We start from the raw sequence: 22,698 nt of genomic DNA, 5'->3' as shown, positions 1-22,698 counted from the left end.
TGGTCCTTGTCCGCGGACGAGGTCCGTAGCGGGGCGTCGCGTGGAGCGGAGGAGGCTGCGACGTGCTGTAGGGTCCTTGGCGCCGGGGAGCGGTGTGCTGCGCCGGGGAGCGAGGGGTCGCGTGGAGCGGTGTGCTGCGACCTCCTTGAAGCGGCGGCGGCAACGGAGAGTTCCTTAGCGGTAGAACGCTTTAGCGGCGTGTTAGCTCCTTACGCAGCCTTTACTCAGATGAGGACGTAGCGCTGATCCACGTAAACGGCGTAGATTACTTCAAAAAGAAAAGAAACGAAGTAGCAAAGAAAGTCTCTGTCCGGTTGAGCGCTTAGACTTAGTTCCAGGTAGTTCCAGGTGGTTTCAGGTGGTTTCAGAGTCCGGGGCTGGCATGGCCTTGTCGACCACGTGACGGACGGATTTTGTTGAGACAAAGGAAAAGTGAAAGCTCGCCCATGGAGACGGCTTCAAGAGAGAAGAACAAGAAGAGAACAAAAAGAAGAACAAAGAGAAGGACAAAAGAGAGCGTTTCTAGCTTGGAGCGTCCTTTTGATACCTGGCCCGCAGGGCATGCTGGGAGCGACAGGGGCGGGCGCTACTGCGAGAACTTCCTGTTTAACATTTTCCTGACCGAGAAAATAAAACTGGAGTAACGTAAATAATAATGGCAAAAACATTGAACCCTGTTTTAACATTTACACGTTAAACACTTTTGGCAGTTTGTGCACATTATTTCTTGAGGTAGACACATTTTACATCTTCTTTCACCTGTGATGGGCGCTCGAAAATCAAGCATTGGGAATGTAAAACCTTAAACAGTGGAAAAATACGTAACACAAGGTGAAACATGCGGTATAGGGAGTTGATTCAAACATTCATGGCATAATCACATAAAACAGTTTTCATCGGGGCGTCTTCCTGTAAGACTGTGGGGAGAAGAAGATCTGTTATCAAAAAAAGTCACAGCGGCTCCCCTGCGGTGAGGGAGACAGGGAGAACGAAAAAACCCCAATGTTCAAAGTGAGATTTTCTGTTATCTGGCCGTGGAATGTCCATCTCCATTCCCCTACACTATTCATGCATTAATGGCCTTCCAAAAATCCACAAAAGAGATCTCTCACTCAGATCCATGTAAGACATCTCTCATGTGGCCAAGCATTTAACAACCATCTTGGCTCCATTGGTGGGGAAATCGGAACAGCATGTAGAAAACTCACATCATTTTGTGGACAAATTGAAACATCTCCAATTGGACCCAGATGACCTCATGGTTTCATATGATGTTATGTCCCTTTTCACCTGCATCCAGACATCTGAGAATAGCAGCGGTTAGGACCAGACTGCAGGAAGACACCACTTTACAGGAAAGGACCAAACTGTACACATCTGCAAACTGCTGAACATCTGTCTTAAAGGTTGAATTTTTTTGGCCCAAATCTGAGTCTCATTTCCTCGTGATGTGGACTGCCGATTAGTCCTGCCACTTATCAATCATAAAACGCACCTACCTCTCACCTGCAGCCGCGTGTGGCTTGTCCCACGTTCCCGCCTGTCTAAGCGCATTGATCCATCATAATATAGTTCCCTCAGTGTACGGGACCAAATGAAGGCGGAGAAAGACAGTTCGAGCTGACTCAGAAGAAGACGGAAATCTACGGGAGACGAGAGATGCGATCCGTCGCGCTAATAAACAAACACACGTGTGTGTTGTATCAGTCCGCACAGGGGAGTGCGTATGCGCCGAAAAATCGTCCATTGCGCCTTTAACACCACTTACTTTCAATTCCGGGGACAATTTTTACAGAGGGATTCACGTATGTGCCATGGGCTCGCCCGTCTCTCCCATAGAGGCCAACCTGTACATGGAGCACTTTGAGAAGAAGGCACTGGCCTCATTCTCAGGCATTGCCCCAAAGCTTTAGTTTCACTACGTGGATGACACATTTGTAACAATCTGGAAACAAGAGCTGGAAGCCTTCTCAGAGCACATCGATTCTGTGGACTCATATAACAGGCTTACAAGAGAAGACGCTAAGGAGAGCTACTTGGCCTTTTTTGATTGTTCCACGATCAGAGGAGAGGACGGGAAACTCCAAATAGAAGTATATATGAAACCTCCACACACGGACCAGTATCTGCTCTTCGGCTCTAACCACCCACTACAGCACAAGCTGGGAGTGATCAGAACTTTACAACACAGAGCCCAAGAGGTGCCCACCAGCTCAGAGGGCAAGAGGAAAGAGGAAAAACACGTCCGGAATGCTCTCTCAGCCTGTGGGTAAGCAGGGAGAAAAGATGGTTTGAAAGAAGAGTTAAAGAGGCAATCTTTGTTCAAAAAGAATAACCGTCCTTTAATAAAATGGTGGTTTAAGATTCAACCTTCTGGTCGTTTATAATGGAATTTTGAATCCCTGGAGAGGTAGACGTCCAGGGCATCCGGAGGTCCCGCCCGTCAGGCAGGGCTCACTCAGAGTAGGATAAATATCTGAGTTTGCAGATTGAGAATGACCCTCGGATGAGTGTCGAAACGTTTCCAGATGACTACAACTGAATCTTTTTCTACAGGCTTTAACTCTGAAAAATAAAACCTATAACTAGTTTAGGACACAAAAGTGTGTTATTGACAGTCAGAGTCACTTGGTTCCATTTTATATAATTTATTATAAATTCATTATTTAGTTTTTTTTCTCTTTTCTTTTAAGTTTGTTCGGTTCAATTCATTTTTAGCATATTCACAATTCGCCCAAGACCCTGCTACAGTCTTTACACTTCTGAAATGTAAAGACTGTTTCTGTCCAGTATGGATCATCTGATCCTGACCGCAGATAACACATTTAACACACGCAATAAAACATTTTAAAATACTTTTATAATAAAAAATATAAAATTGTAATAATTATTTTGATTTATTGGGAAAGAGAAAGGACAGAAAGATCAGATAAATTCAGTTTTTGGATAACCCATTATTGAAAAACGTTAACGCACAACAAAAATCCAATAATCCAAAAGACCAAGCAACATGTGTACATGGAACGCTTGTTTATGTGGACAAGAATGGACTTATATAGAATAAAGGGAAGAGAGAAATGTGTTTGTAATGTACATTAACTGTTCTGTAAATTAAGATCAGACAAGCATGTAGTCTGCTTTGAAGGAGTGTACATTTAACAAGGAAGGCTGTTGTTTCCTGTCTCTTGCTACTTTAAGAATCTGAGCTGGTTTAAACATGTGTAGTTCCTGGTTTTGTGACTAGAATCTACAAGCCTCTGCAGCAGACATGGACCAGCTGAACCCGACCTCTGTAAACCTCACCTTCTCCTCGACTTTGGGACCCCCAGCCTCAATTTCGGGCTTCAGGACTCTGGTCCCAGTAGGCATCATGTTTCTGTGCTTCCTCGTGGGATTCCCTGGAAATTTATCTGTTTTAATCCTCAAACCAAACTGGCAGCAGCTGTCCAGACTGACCCAGTCTCTGATGATGAACCTGGCCTTGTCTGACCTGCTGTGTGTGGTCACTATTCCTGTTTGGATCTATGCTGTACTTTATGATTGGGCTCTGGGAGACGTCACCTATAAGATTGTTGGATTTGTTGTACATTGTAGTATCTACAGCAGTGTATTGACCATAACTGCTCTGAGCGTCCAGCGCTACGTGCAGGTCGTGCACCCACTGAGATGTCTCCAGTTCAAGAAGAGACTCCTTGTCCTGATGTGGCTCACGTCGATGGTCCTCTCCATCCAAGCTTTCATGGCACGGTATCACGACCAGCATCACAACTCTACACAACATGTGGCTATGTTACTCACTGAATGTGTTTTTGGACTCAGCTCATTCATCATTACAACATGTGCGTATATTTTACTGAGCAGGAAGTTAAACCAGGCAGTATTTTTCAATAATGATTCTACCATCATAATGACATTTTTTGTATTTTTAATGCCAAACTTGCTTTTTAATCTTGTGACTGTGGGAGGTATTTTAAGTAACAACCAGAAGATTGTTCAGTTTTATGAAACTGGCTTAAACTTTTTTGCATGTTTAACATTCATCAATAGTAGCATAAATCCACTTATCTATGCATTTGCAGGTGGAATATATTGTAAAAATATACAAGTCCAAGAAGATTGTGGGACAATGAATGAAATATAATATAAAACAACCAAATATTCTTTGTTTTTTGTGTTAGGTTTGTTTCTTTTTTATGGTAAATTATTATTATTATTATTTATATAGAGAAAGAAGGAAATTAGAATGTAATGTCTGTAATGTCTATGTCTCTGTGTTAACCCTGCGACAAGTTGGCCACGGTCCAGGGTGTACCCCGCCTAAGGCCCGAAGTCACTGGGATAGGCTCCAGTCACCCGCGACCCCGAAAGGGAACAAGCGGTAGAAAATGGATGGATGGAAGAAGGAAATTAGCCATATTTTTGTGTAAAAGTCTTCAGTTTAAGTCAGTATCTGAGCATATATTTTACTAAACCAAAAGCTAAACCAAGCTGTATTTTTCAACAAAGGTTCCACATTCAAATTTGCACCTATTTGGGGCGGAAGTGTGAAGTGTGAAGAAGATAGTTAATGTCACCACCGTTTATCTGCAAATGGAAGAGCGTCAGTCTTCGGCCGTCTGCAGTCTGTACGTCCATAGAAGTAGGATCTCTCCTTCACTGAGGTTCTCCCTGAGGTTTCTACTTTTTCCCAAAGGGTTTTGTAGTTTTTCCTTGCCGAGAAGGAGGGTCTAAGGGCAGAAGATGTTGGGACATTGTCAATTTATAATAAACATTGTTTAATCTGCCCTTTGAGGCTGTTGGGATTTTGGTTGTTGAAAAAATAATTGAATTGAATTGAAATAAAGGTTTACGATGATGGCTCGGAGTTTTGTTTTTTGCTGGTTTAACTTTTATCAACAGTATGATCCACTTTCGCTTTTGCAAGTGGAATATACTGTGACATGAGAGATGTTTAACTAATCTAAAGTTAATGCTTAACTAAATTAAAATCAGAAGCCAACAATGACATAACCTATTATTGAAACATGTTTACATGCACATCAGAAATCCGATAATCCAAAAAACCTGTGTATGCTTGTTTATGCTGACAAGAATAGACTAGCAAAGGGAAGAGAGAGATGCAGAGTCTTTTAAAAGGAAGTTAAGAATCCCTGAGTACAAGCTGTGCTTACAACATTAAAGGAGCGACATACAAACTAAACAAAGATGTTAAAATCTTAAACTGGTTAGCTTATGAACAAGGTTTTGTACCAAATAGATCTGACCATAGATTCAGGATTTCAATGACAAAAGGTTTAAACGTTTTTTACCCGATTGTAAAAGATAATCAAATTAAAAGCTTTGATATGCTGAAAGAATCCTTTGGTATGGATGAACAGTTTCTAAAATCGAGAAATTAAACAGGGTAATGTCCATTGTGGACCTCTGATTGAGATGTTTATTATTATTAAGGCTTATAAATCTGAACTTTCAAGGGGAGCGTTCTCGCCTCCCAAGGAGGATATTTATGTATGTCTTAAGCTACAATATTGTGGGTTTGATTCCCAGACCAGACTGACATCACATGATCTTTCTGGGTGAAGTCTGCACGTCCTCCCCATGTTACCGTGGGTTCTCACACCATCCAAAAACATGCATGTGTCTTTGGAAAAATAGATAAATTCGAAACTCAAAAATTGGCCCTAGTGAATGAATGTGAGAGTGAAAGGCTGTCCTAATGTCTAGGTCTCTGAGTCAACCCTGCGACGATTTGGCCCTTGTCCAGGGTGTACCCCGCCTAAGGCCCAAAGTCATTGAGATAGGCTCCAGTCACCCACAACCCCTAAAGGGAACAAGCAGTAGAAAATGAATGAATTAATAAAAAAAAAAGAATAGCACATTAACAAAATAAAGGCAGGCAGAAAAACAGGCCAGTCTTGCACAACAGGCGAGAATTTCGGTGGCTGCCCACGAGTCCGAAGGTTTATTAGTCCGAAGTAGAAAAAGCTTCAGTTGTAGTCATCTGGACTCAGTTTGAAAAATTAGACGTTTCGACTCTCATCCAAGAGTCATTGTCAATAAAAGAATTTAGATCGAGAACTCCGATATTAATACTGTTCTGTGGTAAGACCCGCCCATTGGGCGGAGCCTTCCTGAAGTAGAAAGAGTTGTTTGTTTCAACAGAAACTCCCCCTTGTATCTACCGAGCTAGCCTATTCAGAATCTTAATGGCCTATTAGAATCCTCTTTGTCTTTGTGAGACCCTGGCTCAACCACCCTGAGTACCTGATTAGCAAGGAAGGGTGTTTCTATCCCTTATGTGTCTGGCCTGTCGGAAAAACTGCAGAGAATTTTTAGACAACACGAAGTCCCTGTTTATTTTAAACCAGGAAACACTTTAAGACAAAAACTGGTTCACCCTAAGGACAAGTTGCCGACTCAAAAACAGAGCAATGTAGTTTATTCTATCCAATGCAGTGAAGAAAGCTGTAAAGAACGGTACATAGGTGAGACAAAACAGCCTCTACACAAGAGGCTTTATCAGCACAGAAGAAATACTAGTTCAGGACCTCAGAGTGCCGTGCATCTCCATCTTGAAGCCTCTAATCACTCGTTCAAAGACGGTGAGGTGAAGGTTTTAAGCAGGGAGAAAAGATGGTTTGAAAGAGGAGTCAAGGAAGCTATTTTTGTTAAAAAAGAAAGACCTTCTTTAAACAGAAATGGAGGGCTAAGGTTTAATCTTCCTGTTATTTATAATGGGATACTGAACCCCTGGAAAGGTAGAGGACCAGGACAAGGACATTCGGATGCTAATCAGGTACTCAGGGTGGTTGAGCCAGGGTCTCACAAAGACAAAGAGGATTCTAATAGGCCATTAAGATTCTGAATAGGCTAGCTCGGTAGATACAAGGGGGGAGTTTCTGTTGAAACAAACAACTCTTTCTACTTCAGGAAGGCTCCGCCCAATGGGCGGGTCTTACCACAGAACAGTATTAATATCGGAGTTCTCGATCTAAATTCTTTTATTGACAATGACTCTTGGATGAGAGTCGAAACGTCTAATTTTTCAAACTGAGTCCAGATGACTACAACTGAAGCTTTGTCTACTATGGAACACGCCTGGACGAATGAGGGATTACACCGACATTAGTCCGAAGGTTCACGAGTCCGAAATTTCACCGAAATTTAAAAAAATTCACTGAAATTTTAAGGTTCACAAGTCCGAAGGTTTATTAGTCCGAAGGTTCACGAGTCCGAAGGTGTGAGTCTGCGCAGCGGGCTCTACTCGCGGCTCTCTCACCAGAGCTGTGTGTCCGTGCAGCGGGCTCTCCTCGCCTCCCTTTGCTCCACACACTGCTTTTTGGACTTTTCTAGTGTTGATGCACTTTTTATGATTAAACTCACGTATTTTCCATAACCGACTTGTTTCTGTGCATAGCTTGAGCTCCTTATCGTATAATTAATGAATTAATTAACTCAAATAGCCCCGCAGTTTCGGCGGCGCGCCGCGGCTCTGTAGACACTCCCGTCTTGGCCAGCTGAATTTCCTTTTTGACTACCAATCCTACGGTGATCGGATCACGCGTTTCTATATATACATATATCATTTCTATACTTTGATCAAATGAAGGCATAGAGTGGAGGATTCTGATCACGCATATTTCTTATGATAAAATGAAGGCATAGAACGGAGGATTCTGTTCACGCATTTTTCTTATGATCAAATGAGGGCATAAAGCGGAGGATTCGATTCCCTTGTTATTTTCACATACACAGTACGGGCGGTAATGCGACACTCGGCTGTCGACTGCCATAAAACAATAACAACAGTCTAAGGAATAAAGTCTGGCGGTAATGCAACACTCGGATGCCAACCGCCATAAAACAACAACAACAACAACAACAACAACAACAACAACAACAACAACAACAACAACATACACAGTACAAGTTGGGGTGCCTCCTGTAGCAGCTGGTACATTAAACGTGACGAGCCCCAGCGCGTGTCTTCGTGCTTCGGGCGCATTTTACAGACTGACTACATCCCGATGCCGTCTACACCTTCACTTTAGCCTATGAGGAACTTTCGGACCAGTGAACCTTCGGACTAGCGAACCTTCGGTCTCGCGGGGGGTAACCAGAATTTCTTCTTCTTTTTTTGGTTCGATGGTGGTTGGCATCCATACAAATTTAACATTATCATCACCTACTTAACTGTAGTTATGCGTCTTCAAAGTATGTGTTTTATGCAAGGCCATCAAATAAAAATTCAATCAAGATAATCAAAGCTCCATTCCTTTCATCTCCCACATCACTCCTTCAGTGTGAGGCTCAAGTCTACTCCTGTAACATTGTCCACATTCAACAAAATCAATTCTGTTCTCTCAGACTTTCCAGGAAACGTCTCCAAACTATTTACTATCATGTCAATAAATGCAAGCAAACATTCCTCCTCGATGTACACGCCCATTCTTTCTCTAATAGGGTTTTCTTTGGTTGGTCTGTTTCAAACTTAACAGAACTCACTGCCTCTGCATAAGATATATTTTCCTCCTTTCTTAATGTTATCACTTTGTTCTCCAAAGTACTCGTACTTGGTACTTGGACAGAGAGTAGCTCCAGTCTCACGAGTTCCTTAACAGTGCGCAATTTGGGTTCTACACCCATCACCATATTTTTCTGTAAAATGTAGGCTATTGCAATTATTATTTCATACATTTCATTTATTAAGGACACACATGCAGACACATGTTACATAGCTAAGACTTTTGCTTGACGAAGGCCCAGTTGCCGAAACGTTGCCTCTTCACCAATACATTTCACTTGCAAGTAAAACAGTGTGCAGGATTTTGCCTAGTACATAGCAAAGACTAAAAATAGAAGCTAAAATCTAGCGGGGGGCCGGATTAAAACATCTCGCACCTGGGGCCACAAATGCCCACTGCCCAGGACTGATCTAAATAAACTCTGGCAGCATGTAAGATAGACTCATGTACTCTGCTGCTTCTCCTCATTCACAAAATACATCAAATCAAATCAAATTTATTTATAAAGCACAATTCATACAAACTGCAATTCAAAGTGCATCAATCTCTTTACTCGACACACACGCACACCATCTACAACACTGGTTCTGCTTCTTTTCACCATCTTAAAAGGAACATTACCACCACCTACTGTTCAGGAGTATGGGACAGGTCTCACAATCTAAGTAATATTGTAGAAGCTGCATCTTTCTACTGTAGCGATGCAAGTGTGCAGTGGCTGGTTTACCATCTCCAGATCTTTGTGCTAGGTTTGGTCAGGACTACCTTCGCTGGAGGATTTTACCCGGTGCATGTTTTGTATTGATGGGGGAAACCGGAGCGCCCGGAGAAAGCTCACCCAGACAGTGAGGAACATGGGGGAGAGCTACTAAGGCCACAGGGTGCCACGCCCAGGTAGGAGGGTATAAACAGACACACAGAGGGAGACAAGGGAGAGACAGAAACAGGAGGCAAGAGTCCAGACTGTCAGAACTTTCAAAGGGAATAATATCTACACTATAAAAATGCATTAATAATCTGGACATTCATTCTAAAAATAAATGTATTTTTAAATAGGAAAGCGCAAGTCATTTAGAAAGAATTATCTTGGAAGATGTATCACGATATTACATAAGACCCTGTTAAGTCCACATTATTCACAGGGAAATACTGGTTGCTGGAGAAACTGTGGTTCATCACTATCATGCATTTTGGGACTTATTGTTCATAAATACTGGACTGAGATCAAGATGTACCTAAAAAATCTGACGTCGGGCTCCAGCGAAAGAGATGACCAATGGATATCTATAGAACTTATGGCCGCAACAAAAAAGGCAATCATAAAAATATTGATGACAAGGACTGGACTGAAATAAATTAAAACGTCTACAAAAAATGTTTACTTTGATTTGGTCTTTCATTCTCTGGCCTTGTTTTGTTTGTTCCGTTTGTTTGTATTTATAAAATGAAAAATTAATTGTCTACAATATCTTGACCTTTTTGGGTCAATGGTATGATAGATTAAAAAAGGGAAGAGGGAGATGCTTTATGTAATTTTAGATCAGACAAGCATGTAGTCTGTTTTGAAGGAGAGTACATTTAACCAGGAAGTCTGTGTGTTTCTGTGTGTCTTGCTAGACACAATGACATTTCCTCTAGCCGTCCCACTGTGGCACTCCCACCCAAGCACTAACCAGGCCCTTTCTTGCTTTTTTGATGTTGATGATGGGTAAAGCGTCCTACTCCATTTAGAGTGAAGTGAAACAAGCCACAAAGCATTGTCAGTAATTTTAGAATGCAATGTGGTTTAACTTACATGTGCTAGTTTCCTAATAGCCTGAAATGAGCCTCATTGCAGCATTAAACCTCTCTGCAGCAGACATGTACCAGCTGAACTCAACCTGTGCTAATTTCACTAACTCTTCCACTTTGTGGGTCTCCAATACTTTAGCACCCACAGTACTGTCTCTGTGCTTCCTCGTGGGATTCCCTGGAAACTTAGCTGTTTTAATCCTCAAACCAAACTGGCAGCAGCTGTCCAGACTGACCCAGTCTCTGATGATGAACCTGGCCTTGTCTGACCTGCTGTGCTTGGTCACTCTGCCTGTTTGGATCTACTCTCTTCTGTACGGCTGGACCCTGGGTGTCGTCACATGTAAGATTTTGGCCTTTTTTGTGCACTGTAGCCTCAACAGCAGCCTGCTAACTGTCACAGCCCTGAGCGTCCAGCGCTACATTCAGGTCATACACCAGCAAAGATGTCTACGATTCAAGAAGAGACTCCTTGTCCTGTTGTGGCTCATGTCGATGCTTCTCTCCATCCCAGCTTTAGTGATTCGACAAATCAAACTCCAACAGTGCGTTCCTTGTTACGCCTCTCCAGCACAACAAGTGGCTGTATTAATTTCTGAATCCTTTGTGGGATTCAGCTCATTCTTCATTACAGCCTGTACATATATTTGTCTGAACAGAAAGTTAAACCAGACTGTGTTTTTCAACTCTTCCTGGACATCTAAACTGATCACAGGTATCATAGTAACTTTTTTTTCTCTGTGGATGCCATACTTTATTTTTGATCTTGTGGTTGGAGTAGCCATTGTTCAAAACGTCCCCAATATAGATTTTTTGTTTGAATCTAGCTACAACATTTTTGCATCTGTAACATTCATCAATAGCTGCCTGAACCCAATTCTCTATGCATTTGCCTTCAGAATATGTGGGAAAAGTAACGTGAAAACCTCTGGCAATCATGAAGAACCAACCATGACTAACGATGCTATATTCACATCAAAGTAATCGTCTGTGTCACTTTAAAGGTGGATGATTCACTTCCTGCTTGTCCTGTTGATATGTTACTGCTTTGTCTGGAATGTATGGACTGGGTGGGACAACTGGGTGTTGAGGGCTCTGCACTTGACTGGCTCACATCCTACCTCACCAACAGGCAAGAGTTAATTTCCCTCTCCGGTCACTCATCCACCCTCTCCCCAGTAACGCAGGGGGTCCCCCAGGGCTCAGTCCTCGGCCCCCTCCTCTTCATCTGCTACATCTTCCCCCTTGGTCACATCCTCCGCCAACTCAACCTGGACTTTCACTGCTACGCTGACGACACCCAGATATACCTCACCACCAAATCCACCCAAAACCCTCCCCTCAGCCACATCGAAACCTGCATCTCTACAATAAAATCATGGCTAACTCTCAACTTCCTCAAACTGAACAGTGACAAAACAGAGCTCCTCCTCATTGGCACCAAATCCACTCTCAATAAAACTGGTCCCTTTTCACTCAGCATCGACACCTCGACCATCACCCCCTCTACCCTGGTACGCAATCTCGGTGTCATCATGGACCCCACCCTCTCCTTCACTCCCCATGTCAGCCACATCGTCAAGACCTCATACTTCCACCTCCGCCGCATCGCCAAAATCCGACACTGCCTCACCCTCCCCGCTGCTGAATCCCTCATCCATGCCTTCATCTCCTCCCGCCTCGACTACTGCAACTCCCTCCTCACTGGCATCTCCTCCCATTCCCTCCATAGACTCCAAATGGTCCAAAACTCCGCTGCCCGCCTCCTCACCCACACCCGGTCCCGTGATCACATCACTCCCGTTCTCCGCTCTCTCCACTGGCTCCCCATCAAGCAGCGCATAAACTTTAAAATACTCCTCCTCACCTTCAAAGCTCTTCACCACCTTGCCCCCCCCTACCTGTCTGACCTCCTCATCCCCCACCGCCCCACCCGAGCTCTCCGATCCTCCTCCTCTCTCACCCTGACTGCACCAACATCCCGACTCAAAACTTTTGGCGACAGAGCATTCTCCCGAACAGCACCCCGACTCTGGAACTCCCTCCCCCAACCTGTCCGCCACTCTCCCTCACTCACAACATTCAAATCCCGCCTAAAAACATACCTCTTCACCCAGGCATATGACCTCCCCTACCCCTAGCCTCCTCTACCCCATTGCCTACTCTTCTACCCCCTGTTACATCTTTTTCTCTCTACTTCTTCTGTCTTGTTCATTTTATCTGTATATTAATGTGTATTGTACGTGTTGTCCCCCCCGTCTGTAAATACCCCCCCCTTTTTTATTATGTTCAGCGTCTTTGGGTCACTGAAAAGCGCTATATAAATAAAAGTTATTATTATTATTATTATTATGGAACATTTATCCAATTATATCATATTTTGATAACATTTACATGAGTTTGATGTGTTTTGAGGAAAAGCAAACACATCTCCATTGAAACAAGCTGGTAGCTCCAATAGAGAAAATAACTTACTTTAAATACAGTAAAGTCTTTAATAAAATCACATCAAAGCTTCTTTCAAACCTAGATTTTTGTTACTTTAACATATAAAATAAACATGTATTTTTGTCTCCTTCATTCTCTGTCTTTGGTATTAATTTGCAAACCACTTCCTTCCTCTTCTTAGTAACTTTTTAGGTATAAGGTTTCTATTCACTTCTAGTTATTGATAATTGTTTCACTATTGTCTGCCTGATCATTTATACAATGATGAAGATGGCAAAGTGCTCTTAATTAAGTGGTATTAAAAGTGAGGTGCAGTAAAATTTGAAAAAAAAAATATTTCTCAATTCTAAATAAAAATTAAAATATTTGTGTTTCTTAATAAGAACTCTTTGGAATCTCCAACTGTACAAACCAGTACATGTATGTAGTGTAATTGAGTATTGTATTATAGTATTGTAGTATTGTATTTTCCATTTGAGCTTTCAAACACATAGTTCCACAAAGGGTATCATATTACATAATATAAATCTTATGTTTCTTAATATACATGATCTAAAGTAGTGGATGATGAATATGTTGGGTTAAATCAGTGGATAGCTTGAAATAACATGAACTTGTGTGCCCCGGGTTAAGTGCATGAGTCATTCTAACTAATCACGCATTTTTCCATCTGTCTGTCCCTAATCTCATAATAGGGGTTTTATGTGGATCAAAATTATTGCAGTGGTGGAAAGTTATAACATTTTGTTTATACAAGTTTTATTCCCAATAAACATTCTTTATTTATTAAAAAGTACAGCAGTATTTCTGAACTGACTTGCTTGACGTGGTTTGTATTGTAATGATAAAGCCTTTCACAGCCTACGTCAGGGATGTCCACACTGTGGTGGCCCTCAGCCTGCATGATTGGCCCAAAATACCAGAAGTAGTCCTTTTCATTGTAGGTTTGAACATTTTCTACCCTCTTAATCCTAAATTCAAGTATTTCCATGTGTTATAGACTTGAAATAGAGGTTTGGAGGCAGAATAAAGATGTTGTGGCTCATTCCAACCTGTTCATCGGAATTATTGACTGCATTGACCACCAGTCTATGGTCCTCAATGGGCCCTCCACTTTGTTTATAATTAAATATGTGGCTCTGGCTTGAAAAAAATGTGGACACCCCTGGCCTATGTCATGCAAATCTGTAGTTTTGATACAAGAGAATGAGCCAAATGACCACAGTGAATTAAAGACTAAAATATACATACTGAAAGAACACTAGTGACAATAGATCATGTGTCACTATCCACTGATCAAGATATTTCCAGCTGCAACCAGGCCCGGGCCTACAGGGGTGCAAAAGGGTGCATTTCTACCTAATTTTAAAGTGTTTGCACCCTCATTTCAGGTGAGTTAAATACAGTAATGAAACTTGATGGAACAGTATCAACGTCGCACTCCTTTGACACTCAGATGCACCCTCAGCCAGTTTTGTCTAGATCCGAGCTTGGCTGAAACCGAAACTTCCCAGCACAACCTTGTATGAGTGTGTCTGATAAAGTCCAGGCCGAAGAGCAACACTGCGTTTTAGACTGCGTCTAAAATGGTTTCACAAAAGAAACGTGTCTTTTGACTTCCTGTCCAAAACAGGAGAACTGAAATGCTCAGTTCTTTTAAAGAGGCATTTCACAGAAGCAAGGGGTTTTCTTTTATGTGTTTGTATATATTTTTAAAGGAATTTGATCTTTTAGCCCTAACTGGAAGACCGGAAGACATTTTCGGAATTACCGTAAGTAAGAACTAAGCTGTAGGAGGAGATAGGGCCCCCTATCTGATAGGGGGTAGGTGAAAACAGAAATGTTCCAGGCACTCAAGACTCAAATGCATTACAATACAGGTTCAGTTGTAGTCATCTGGACTGTTTTTTTGCAAAAACAAAACGTTTAAACTCTCATCCAAGAGTCATTCTCAATCTGCGAATCAAGGCCGGGAACTCAGATATTTATCCTACTCTGGGTAGGCCTTGCCCACCGGGCGGGACCTCCTGATGAAAAGGTGTTGTTGGTTTCAACAGACACTAAACCTCTTTGTTTTCTATCAAACTAGCCTCTTTGTTTACTATCAGTCCTTTAATGGGCTATAAGTCTCCTTTTGTCCCTGGCTCACTCTCTCTTTCCTCACTGTAACTGATTAGCATTCGAATGCCCTGGGCGTCTATCTCTCCATGGATTCAAAATGCCATTATAAAAAAACGGAAGGTTGAATTGTTCCTATTTAAAGATGGTCTTTCTTTTCTGACAAAGATTGCCTCTTTCAAACCATCATTTTTCCCTGCTTGGAATCTTCACCTCACTGTCTTCGATAGAGTGGTTTGTGGCTTTAAGATGAAGATGCATCGCGCTCTGTGGTCCTGAACTTGCATGTCTTCTGTGCTGACAAAGCCTCTTGTGCAGTGGCTGTTTAGTTCCTCCTATGTATCGCTCTTCACACTTTTCTTCACTGCATTGAATAGAATAAACTACATTGATCTGTTTTTGGGTCAGCATCTTGTCCTTAGGATGAACCAGTTTTTGTCTTAAAGTGTTGCCTGATTAAAATAAACAGGGATTTCATGTTATCTAAAAATTCTTTGTAGTTTTTCCGACAGTCCCGAGACGTAAGGGATAGAGACACCTTTCCTTCTACGTTCTGTGTCCCTTTTGTCCTGCTTTTTTGTTCTCTTCTCTCTATTGAGAGCCCAAGCGGGGTATCCACAGGCTGAGAGAGCATTCCGGACGTGTGTTTCCTCTTTCTTCTTGCCCTCTGAGCTGGTGGGCACACCTTGAGCTCTGTGTTGTAAAGTTCTGATCACTCCCAGCTTGTGCTGTAGTGGGTGGTTAGAGCCGAAGAGCAGATACTGATCCGTGTGTGGAGGTTTCATATATACTTCTATCTGGAGCTTCTCGTCCTCTCTTCCTCCAGTGCCTTCTTCTCAAAGTGCTCCATGTATAGGTTGGCCACTATGGGAGAGACGGGAGAGCCCGGTGGGCAGGTCTTACCCAGAGTCCAGATGACTGCAACTGAATCTTTTCTTTTTCTACAATGGAACACTCCTGGACAAATGAGGGATTAAAACGACATTACAATACAGGATTACTCAGAAATGCGTGGATGAATATAAAAAAACTTTGGTTAAAAGCTCATACAAGTCAATGAATATGTCTCCTTTAAGTTATTTTCCCCATGAAAATAGTTTTTTTCTATTAGAAAAGGGAATCACAAGTTGAATTGTGAAAACGTGTGTTGTTTCTGAAAATGCAGTGGTAAGCAGTTTGCCATGTGCAGATTATCAGTCGTGGTGATATTACAGCAGGAGGTTTTATTATCGCACTAAAGCAGATCCAAACAGATGTTCAGTGAATGTGTTGGGGGAAGTTTGTTTGTCTCAGTTCATCTGTGTGGTCCAGCACTTGTTTAGACAGTAGGCCGACTGAAATCATCGTCTTGGGCCCAGAAAAACAAAAAGAAAGTGTTAGCGTCAACTCCAGAGTCTAGCTCTGATATCTACAAATCAAGTTGGAAATCTGGGGATAATAATGGACTCAAATCAATAACATCAGCAACTTTTTACCATCTAAAAACATTGCCAAAATCAAAAGTATAGTGTCTAATCAAGACTTATCCATGTGTTTGTCTCCAGTAGATTAGACTACTGTAACGGCCGCTCACTGGTCTCTCCAAACGAGCTGTAAAACAGCTGCAGTACATCCAGAACGCTGCTGCTCGGGTCCTGACTAGAACCAGGAAGTACCATCACATTAGTCCTGTTCTCAGGTCTCTGCACTGGCCCCTGTGGCTCAGAGAAGAGACTTTAAAGCAGCTCTGCTTGTGTACAAGTCTCTCCATGGCCTAGCACCAAAGTACATCTCGGACATGTTAGTGCCATATGAACCATCTCGGACTCTTAGGACCTCAGGGACCGGCCTCCTGCTGGTGCCAGAGTCAGGACTAAACATGGACCGGCCTCCTGCTGGTGCCAGAGTCAGGACTAAACATGGACCAGCCTCCTGCTGGTGCCAGAGTCAGGACTAAACATGGACCGGCCTCCTGCTGGTGCCAGAATCAGGACTAAACATGGACCGGCCTCCTGCTGGTGCCAGAGTCAGGACTAAACATGGACCGGCCTCCTGCTGGTGCCAGAGTCAGGACTAAACATGGACCGGCCTCCTGCTGGTGCCAGAGTCAGGACTAAACATGGACCGGCCTCCTGCTGGTGCCAGAGTCAGGACTAAACATGGACCGGCCTCCTGCTGGTGTCCAGAGTCAGGACTAAACATGGACCGGCCTCCTGCTGGTGCCAGAGTCAGGACTAAACATGGACCAGCCTCCTGCTGGTGCCCAGAGTCAGGACTAAACATGGACCAGCCTCCTGCTGGTGCCCGAGTCTGGACTAAACATGGACCAGCCTCCTGCTGGTGCCCAGAGTCAGGACTAAACATGGACCAGCCTCCTGCTGGTGCCCGAGTCTGGACTAAACATGGACCAGCCTCCTGCTGGTGCCCGAGTCTGGACTAAACATGGACCAGCCTCCTGCTGGTGCCCGAGTCTGGACTAAACATGGACCAGCCTCCTGCTGGTGCCAGAGTCAGGACTAAACATGGACCGGCCTCCTGCTGGTGCCAGAGTCAGGACTAAACATGGACCAGCCTCCTGCTGGTGCCCAGAGTCAGGACTAAACATGGACCAACCTCTTGCTGGTGCCAGAGTCAGGACTAAACATGGACCGGCCTCCTGCTGGTGCCAGAGTCAGGACTAAACATGGACCGGCCTCCTGCTGGTGTCCAGCAGGAGGCCGGTCAGGACTAAACATAGAGTCAGGACTAAACATGGGGAATCTGTGTTTCAGTTTTATGCAGCTAAAATCTGGAACATTCTACATGAAGATGTGAGACAGGCCTCTCTTTGTTTTGCTGTGCATATGACTGAAATGATTTTCTTTGCACTCTTCTCTCTTATGTCTTAAACTGTTTTGTGACTTCTGTCATGTCTTTGTAATTGTATTCATTTTTTTTCTTTTGTGTAAAGCACTTTGAATTGCCTTGTGTATGAATTGTGCTCGACAAATACATTTACCTTGCTTTTCCTAATGCTTTTGTTATTTACATTTTTCTTCACAAACATACATTTGAGTTACGTAAAACTATTCTAAGTATTTACCACAGGAACTATGCCCTCAAACTGATGAAAATAAGTTGAAATGTTTTTATTAATCCGTATATATATACGGATTAATAAAAACATTTCAACTTATTGTTGTATTACTGCTGAAGAACGATAATATGAACGCGTTCATTCTGGTGTCTGTGAACGGCAAAATTCGTTCTTTTTATTTTCGTTCAATAAAGTGTCAGATTTCTAGAGACACACAAGAAGAAACACCGTTAAGTTGCCCAAAAAGAGCCTGTGTCTGGCAAGTGTGAGAGCTGCAGAGTTGTAGAGGCGATAGATCGCGGAGACAGACAGATTTCGCCGTTCGCACCGCACTGCGCATGCGCATCAAAAGCAGCACGGACGCAACAGCAACAGAGCAGCAGGGGTCTACGACCAGTTACGTGAGTTTGTCTGCTTTTCTGTGCAAACTTTGCCTCTGGGGAAGTCTGTCCCTTCAATGTGAATGTAAATCCTGGGTAAGGATTCAAAATTGGATATGAAGATGAAATCTGACACATAGTTTCAGCAATAAACTAATACAATAATTGCTGCCTGTGGTTGTATTTGGGCTGTGGAAATAATTTAGAACAATTATAGCATAATATTGAAAAAATAACTGAACTAGTTCAATTTAAAATGAGTGAACTATGAACTGAACTAGTTCATGTAGAAAGTGAACTTTCCCAACACTGCTTCTCTAATGCTTTAGATGTGAGATGTGAATCAGACTTAATCCTAGGAAAAACAGGAACAACAATTGCCAAATTGTTTAGAAACTATTTTGCAGAGGCCCCATGAACACGTGGTTGTATTTGAGGAAAAACAAACATGGACTCTTGATTAGGTAAAATAAGTCCAGTTGAAAGGCTTTGAGGCTTTATGTGCTCACATTACTCTTATTCTTTTCCCTTATATATATAAACGCATAAAACATAGATTACGAGAGAGCGCATGAAAGCAAAAAAAAGTGACAAGACATTCAATTGAATTACATCACGGCACATTTTTTAGAGTTTAAGTCTGATTTGGTTCAAAGTCTGTAAAAACTGTCCATTTTCAAACTAAAACATTGAATGTAATTGTTTTTATTTTAAGAACGTCGTCCAGTCCTTCACTGTTGGGGCAGTTTGTGCCATCCATTTTTCCATAATGGCCTTTTTTCTATGTCAATTTCTTCATCAAAATCAAATGTATTTGAGGTTTGCTACCACGCCCACCCTGCAGCCGAAAACGTTACAAAACAGTTTTCTTTCCGAATTGGTGCTTTGGTTGTAATTACAGCCGGTTGCAGCACTGCCCCACGCAGCCACAGCAGACAGGGCAGAATACCAGGGTCGTAGACGGGTTATTCGTAAAAATACAGACACTAAATTAAATCTTTAGACTCTATTATATTGAGCTTTGGAGGTCCATCTTGCGCCACTATAACATCATATTAAATGGATTCCACATGTGTTCCTAACCATTGCTTGTGTTTCATTGCTTTTATTAAAATTGACTGTTGGAGGAAACATATTGGCCTCGTAACTATTTGTCTTGGATTATGCACTACAAAAACCTTCAGTCGATAAGTAAGCAGCATTGTGAAGGTTTAGTATCCTACATCACATTCTGCATCGTTCGTACCTTTGTAATTGAAGGCCTCGTTTAGGATGATGTTAAGCTTGAAATACACCCTGTTCTTAAATCAACTTTGATTTAGCGCCGAGTGACAAAGCTATCATTTAGGTTTAGGTCTCTGCCAGACAGTGTAAGTCGTCTGCAATGGTTTAAAATTATCTAGCACTGACTAGCTGTGGAGCATTACACGTGGGCCGCTTTAAATATGTGCCTTTTCTTAACTTTGTGTCTGTTTTTTTGTCCATTTTCCTGCTGATTGCTCCATTTCAATGAATCATATTCCGGTAATCAGTTTTGACAGCTTTTCCTGCCTTGAGATGTTTTGTGTCTGATTTTGGATTTTATTGGTAATGCACGCTGTCATTTAGAGTCAAATATTTGTTTTTCATTCTACGTCTGGACTCACTCATGTGGAGGAGAGTCAGGGACCAGAGCCAAAGGTTTTCTCTGGAGAGGACAACTGCTGAACAACTGCTTGGATCCCATAGATTTTAATTCCACAAAAGTATTATTTGCAACTTATCTTATCAGTTGTATACTTTGTCTTTATTGTATTGAAGCAAATTCAACGCAATGTTTAAATATAAGTAACATTTTTGAAAGCAGTACAAGCTAAGCATTTGCCAAATTTTACTGATAAGGAAAGAAAAACTAAACTAAACAAAAGAACGAGTAATCTATAGTCATTCTTTTAATGTTTGCTATTCTGCACTGGTTGAAAACTTAGCAAAAGCTTATTTTCTTGTGATAATATTCATGAATAACTTACGATACATTTGAATAACTGCACAACACAGGAAGTATTTGTGTATTTGTATTTATTATATTACCTCTCGTGAATTTAGGTCAACATCCCAGAAAGGATCCATGTTTCTATTGAAAGATTTTGCATCTGGTGGAGTTCGTGAGGGTTGAATCATGAGTTCAGAGCCTTTTCCCGCTCCGCTGCAAACAGGAAAGGCCCTGATTATAAACATTCATCACTCATTTATGAAGCAACAGCAGGTTCTCTCCAGTAAATACTTCTACTCCAACACAGTCCAAGAGTACGCGTCAGGAGTCCGCCTTCGAAGCAGCTGCAGCCAACAGATAGTATTACTTATGCTTATGATTTTATTATTGAGTCGTGAAACAACATTTGTATTAAATGCAATCAGGCCTGTCACGATAAGTACTGTATCAACTTATTGTGCAATGAATTAAAGATTTTGTTTAAGACAGCCTTTGTTGTGTGCGCATTTAATTTGCACTAGTGGGGACTCTTTTTTTTTCTTGGTTTATTTCTTGTGGAATGATACGTTTTGAGCTGTATAAAAAAATAAAGGTATATAAAATTCACTAGAAAAAATTAAGAAAGTGATTGGAATTGCTAATGTTGACCCACAATCAGCACATTTGAAAAAATTCTAAAATCATCACATTTATCGCTTTAACAGTTTACAAAATCTGTAGACAATACTTGTATACTCTTTAATTATAAACGGGTACTTCAAAACGCTTACTCAACTAGATTTTTTACACTTACATTTATTGTTTTGCATCTGTATCTGTACTTTTTAGGTGACAAAACTTCTTTCACCACTGGCTAGAAGTTTTACTAAACACCGCCAACACATATAATCAACGATCATTTCCCGTAAGATAAGATTATTAACTGTTTGTTGCATGTTGAGTGTGCTCCAAATGAGACGGTTTACGACTGAGAGTGCAAATGTCAAAGCGCAGAGAGAGCTGAGTTCATTGTATAAAAAACAAGAGAAAAAACGAGGCCCCGCACCAGCGGACAAAAAAGAAGACAAAAATAATCCATGTGCGTGAGAGAGAACAGCTGAAGTAAACAAAGCAGCACATATGCAAATCAGATCTGGACAGTGTTTTCTGGCAACACAAGCTGCCAACGTGGTTCTTTGTAGTTTTTAATTACAAAATCTCCCCAGACATTTGATCACCTCTTCTACTAAAGTATCCGCCTCCACATGACTCCACAGCCAGGATTTAGTTCAGGCCACACAAACTGTCTGCCATCACCCACAACCAAAGCAACCACCAGCACCTTTTTATAACAGACCGACTCATGTGAGCAGTTAGCAAAACTCATGCGGAGCAGAAGACAATATTTAATGAGATATATTGTGCTTTTTTTCAGGTACTATAACAGGAGTAGATCATCATTTTATATTTTGTTCATTGTAAACCACAAAATTGATCTAAAATGACTTCCCTATAGAAACAGGTCCATTGACTTCCTGTTCAAGACTGCAGATCTGATCTGCAGAAGCTCCTCCTCCTCATAGTGACATTTCACTGTAACAAGCAACAGATTGTTATTGACGTGTTGTTTATTGTTGAAAAGTGGCCGTGTGATATTTTAGAACTAAACAATTATCATTCAAGTCTTAACTTTTCCAACTAACCGCAACTAAGTACAGTGGGCGGGGATGAGGGGCAAGCCTCTGTGGCAGGGCAATATTCCTCAAACATGCTGGAATCAATCAAAACACAACTTAAAGAAAACTAAAGAAGAAGCAACACGGTTTTGCATTATATGTCCCCTTTAAGATTAAGCAAGTGTAAATTAATAATTTGTCATAAAAGCAGTGTTACATTTCAGTTGTTTATGAGTTTGACCAGTTCATCACACACTAGATTGGCTTGACCAAACCACATTGTGAATTGAAATGTAAAATGTAACTTTTACGCATAAAGATCAAGATTCTTCTGTTTGATAGAGCACAACTGTCCTCTTTCCTCAATGATCTGTGGGAAACTTTTAGAGAGGAATTTCCAAAATCCTAAATGTAAAAAGAGCGTCATCTTGTGGACTTTATAACAAACCCTCCAGAGTCTTTGCTCCAGTGCGATTCCACTAGATGGCACTGCAGTTCTTTGCTTTAGCCTCTGACCGTCATGTTCAAGTCATGTTTCTCATTATGGTTTTGCCTTTTCGTTGCGCACTGCACAATCATGCAGTTTAATTTGTGGTGTAATATAGATAAGCATCAGTGCAGCATCACAACCACAAGATCTCACTGGAAGCTAGGCTCAAGCTGCAAGTCACAGTTTGTGCAATATCGCAACAGAATGCACATTAAATGTTTACAAAAGTACAGATTGTGCTGTAACTTTAGGCCGTTTAAAATT

At 41.8% G+C, this 22,698-nt stretch overlaps 2 protein-coding genes across 2 annotated transcripts; both read left to right on the top strand.

Annotated features, from left to right (window-relative positions):
* Positions 1 to 3,268: 3,268 nt before the first annotated feature.
* LOC140363570 (type-1 angiotensin II receptor-like) lies at positions 3,269 to 4,141 on the top strand. The gene has a single exon (XM_072450207.1). It carries the CDS (start codon positions 3,269 to 3,271, stop codon positions 4,139 to 4,141), a length of 873 nt encoding a protein of 290 aa, XP_072306308.1.
* Positions 4,142 to 10,385: 6,244 nt separating this feature from the next.
* LOC140363560 (leukotriene B4 receptor 1-like) lies at positions 10,386 to 13,912 on the top strand. Its single transcript, XM_072450196.1, has 2 exons — positions 10,386 to 11,296; positions 13,765 to 13,912. Exons 1-2 carry the CDS (start codon positions 10,386 to 10,388, stop codon positions 13,910 to 13,912), a joined length of 1,059 nt encoding a protein of 352 aa, XP_072306297.1.
* The last annotated feature ends 8,786 nt before the right edge of the window (positions 13,913 to 22,698 follow it).

This window comes from Eucyclogobius newberryi, unplaced genomic scaffold (assembly GCF_026437365.1).
Source record: "Eucyclogobius newberryi isolate DKJ021-1_F unplaced genomic scaffold, fEucNew1.0.hap1 SCAF_1, whole genome shotgun sequence".
Taxonomy (NCBI): domain Eukaryota; kingdom Metazoa; phylum Chordata; class Actinopteri; order Gobiiformes; family Gobiidae; genus Eucyclogobius; species Eucyclogobius newberryi.
The sequence above is the reverse complement of the archived record's forward strand: the minus strand, read 5'-3'. Positions and strand labels throughout refer to the sequence as shown.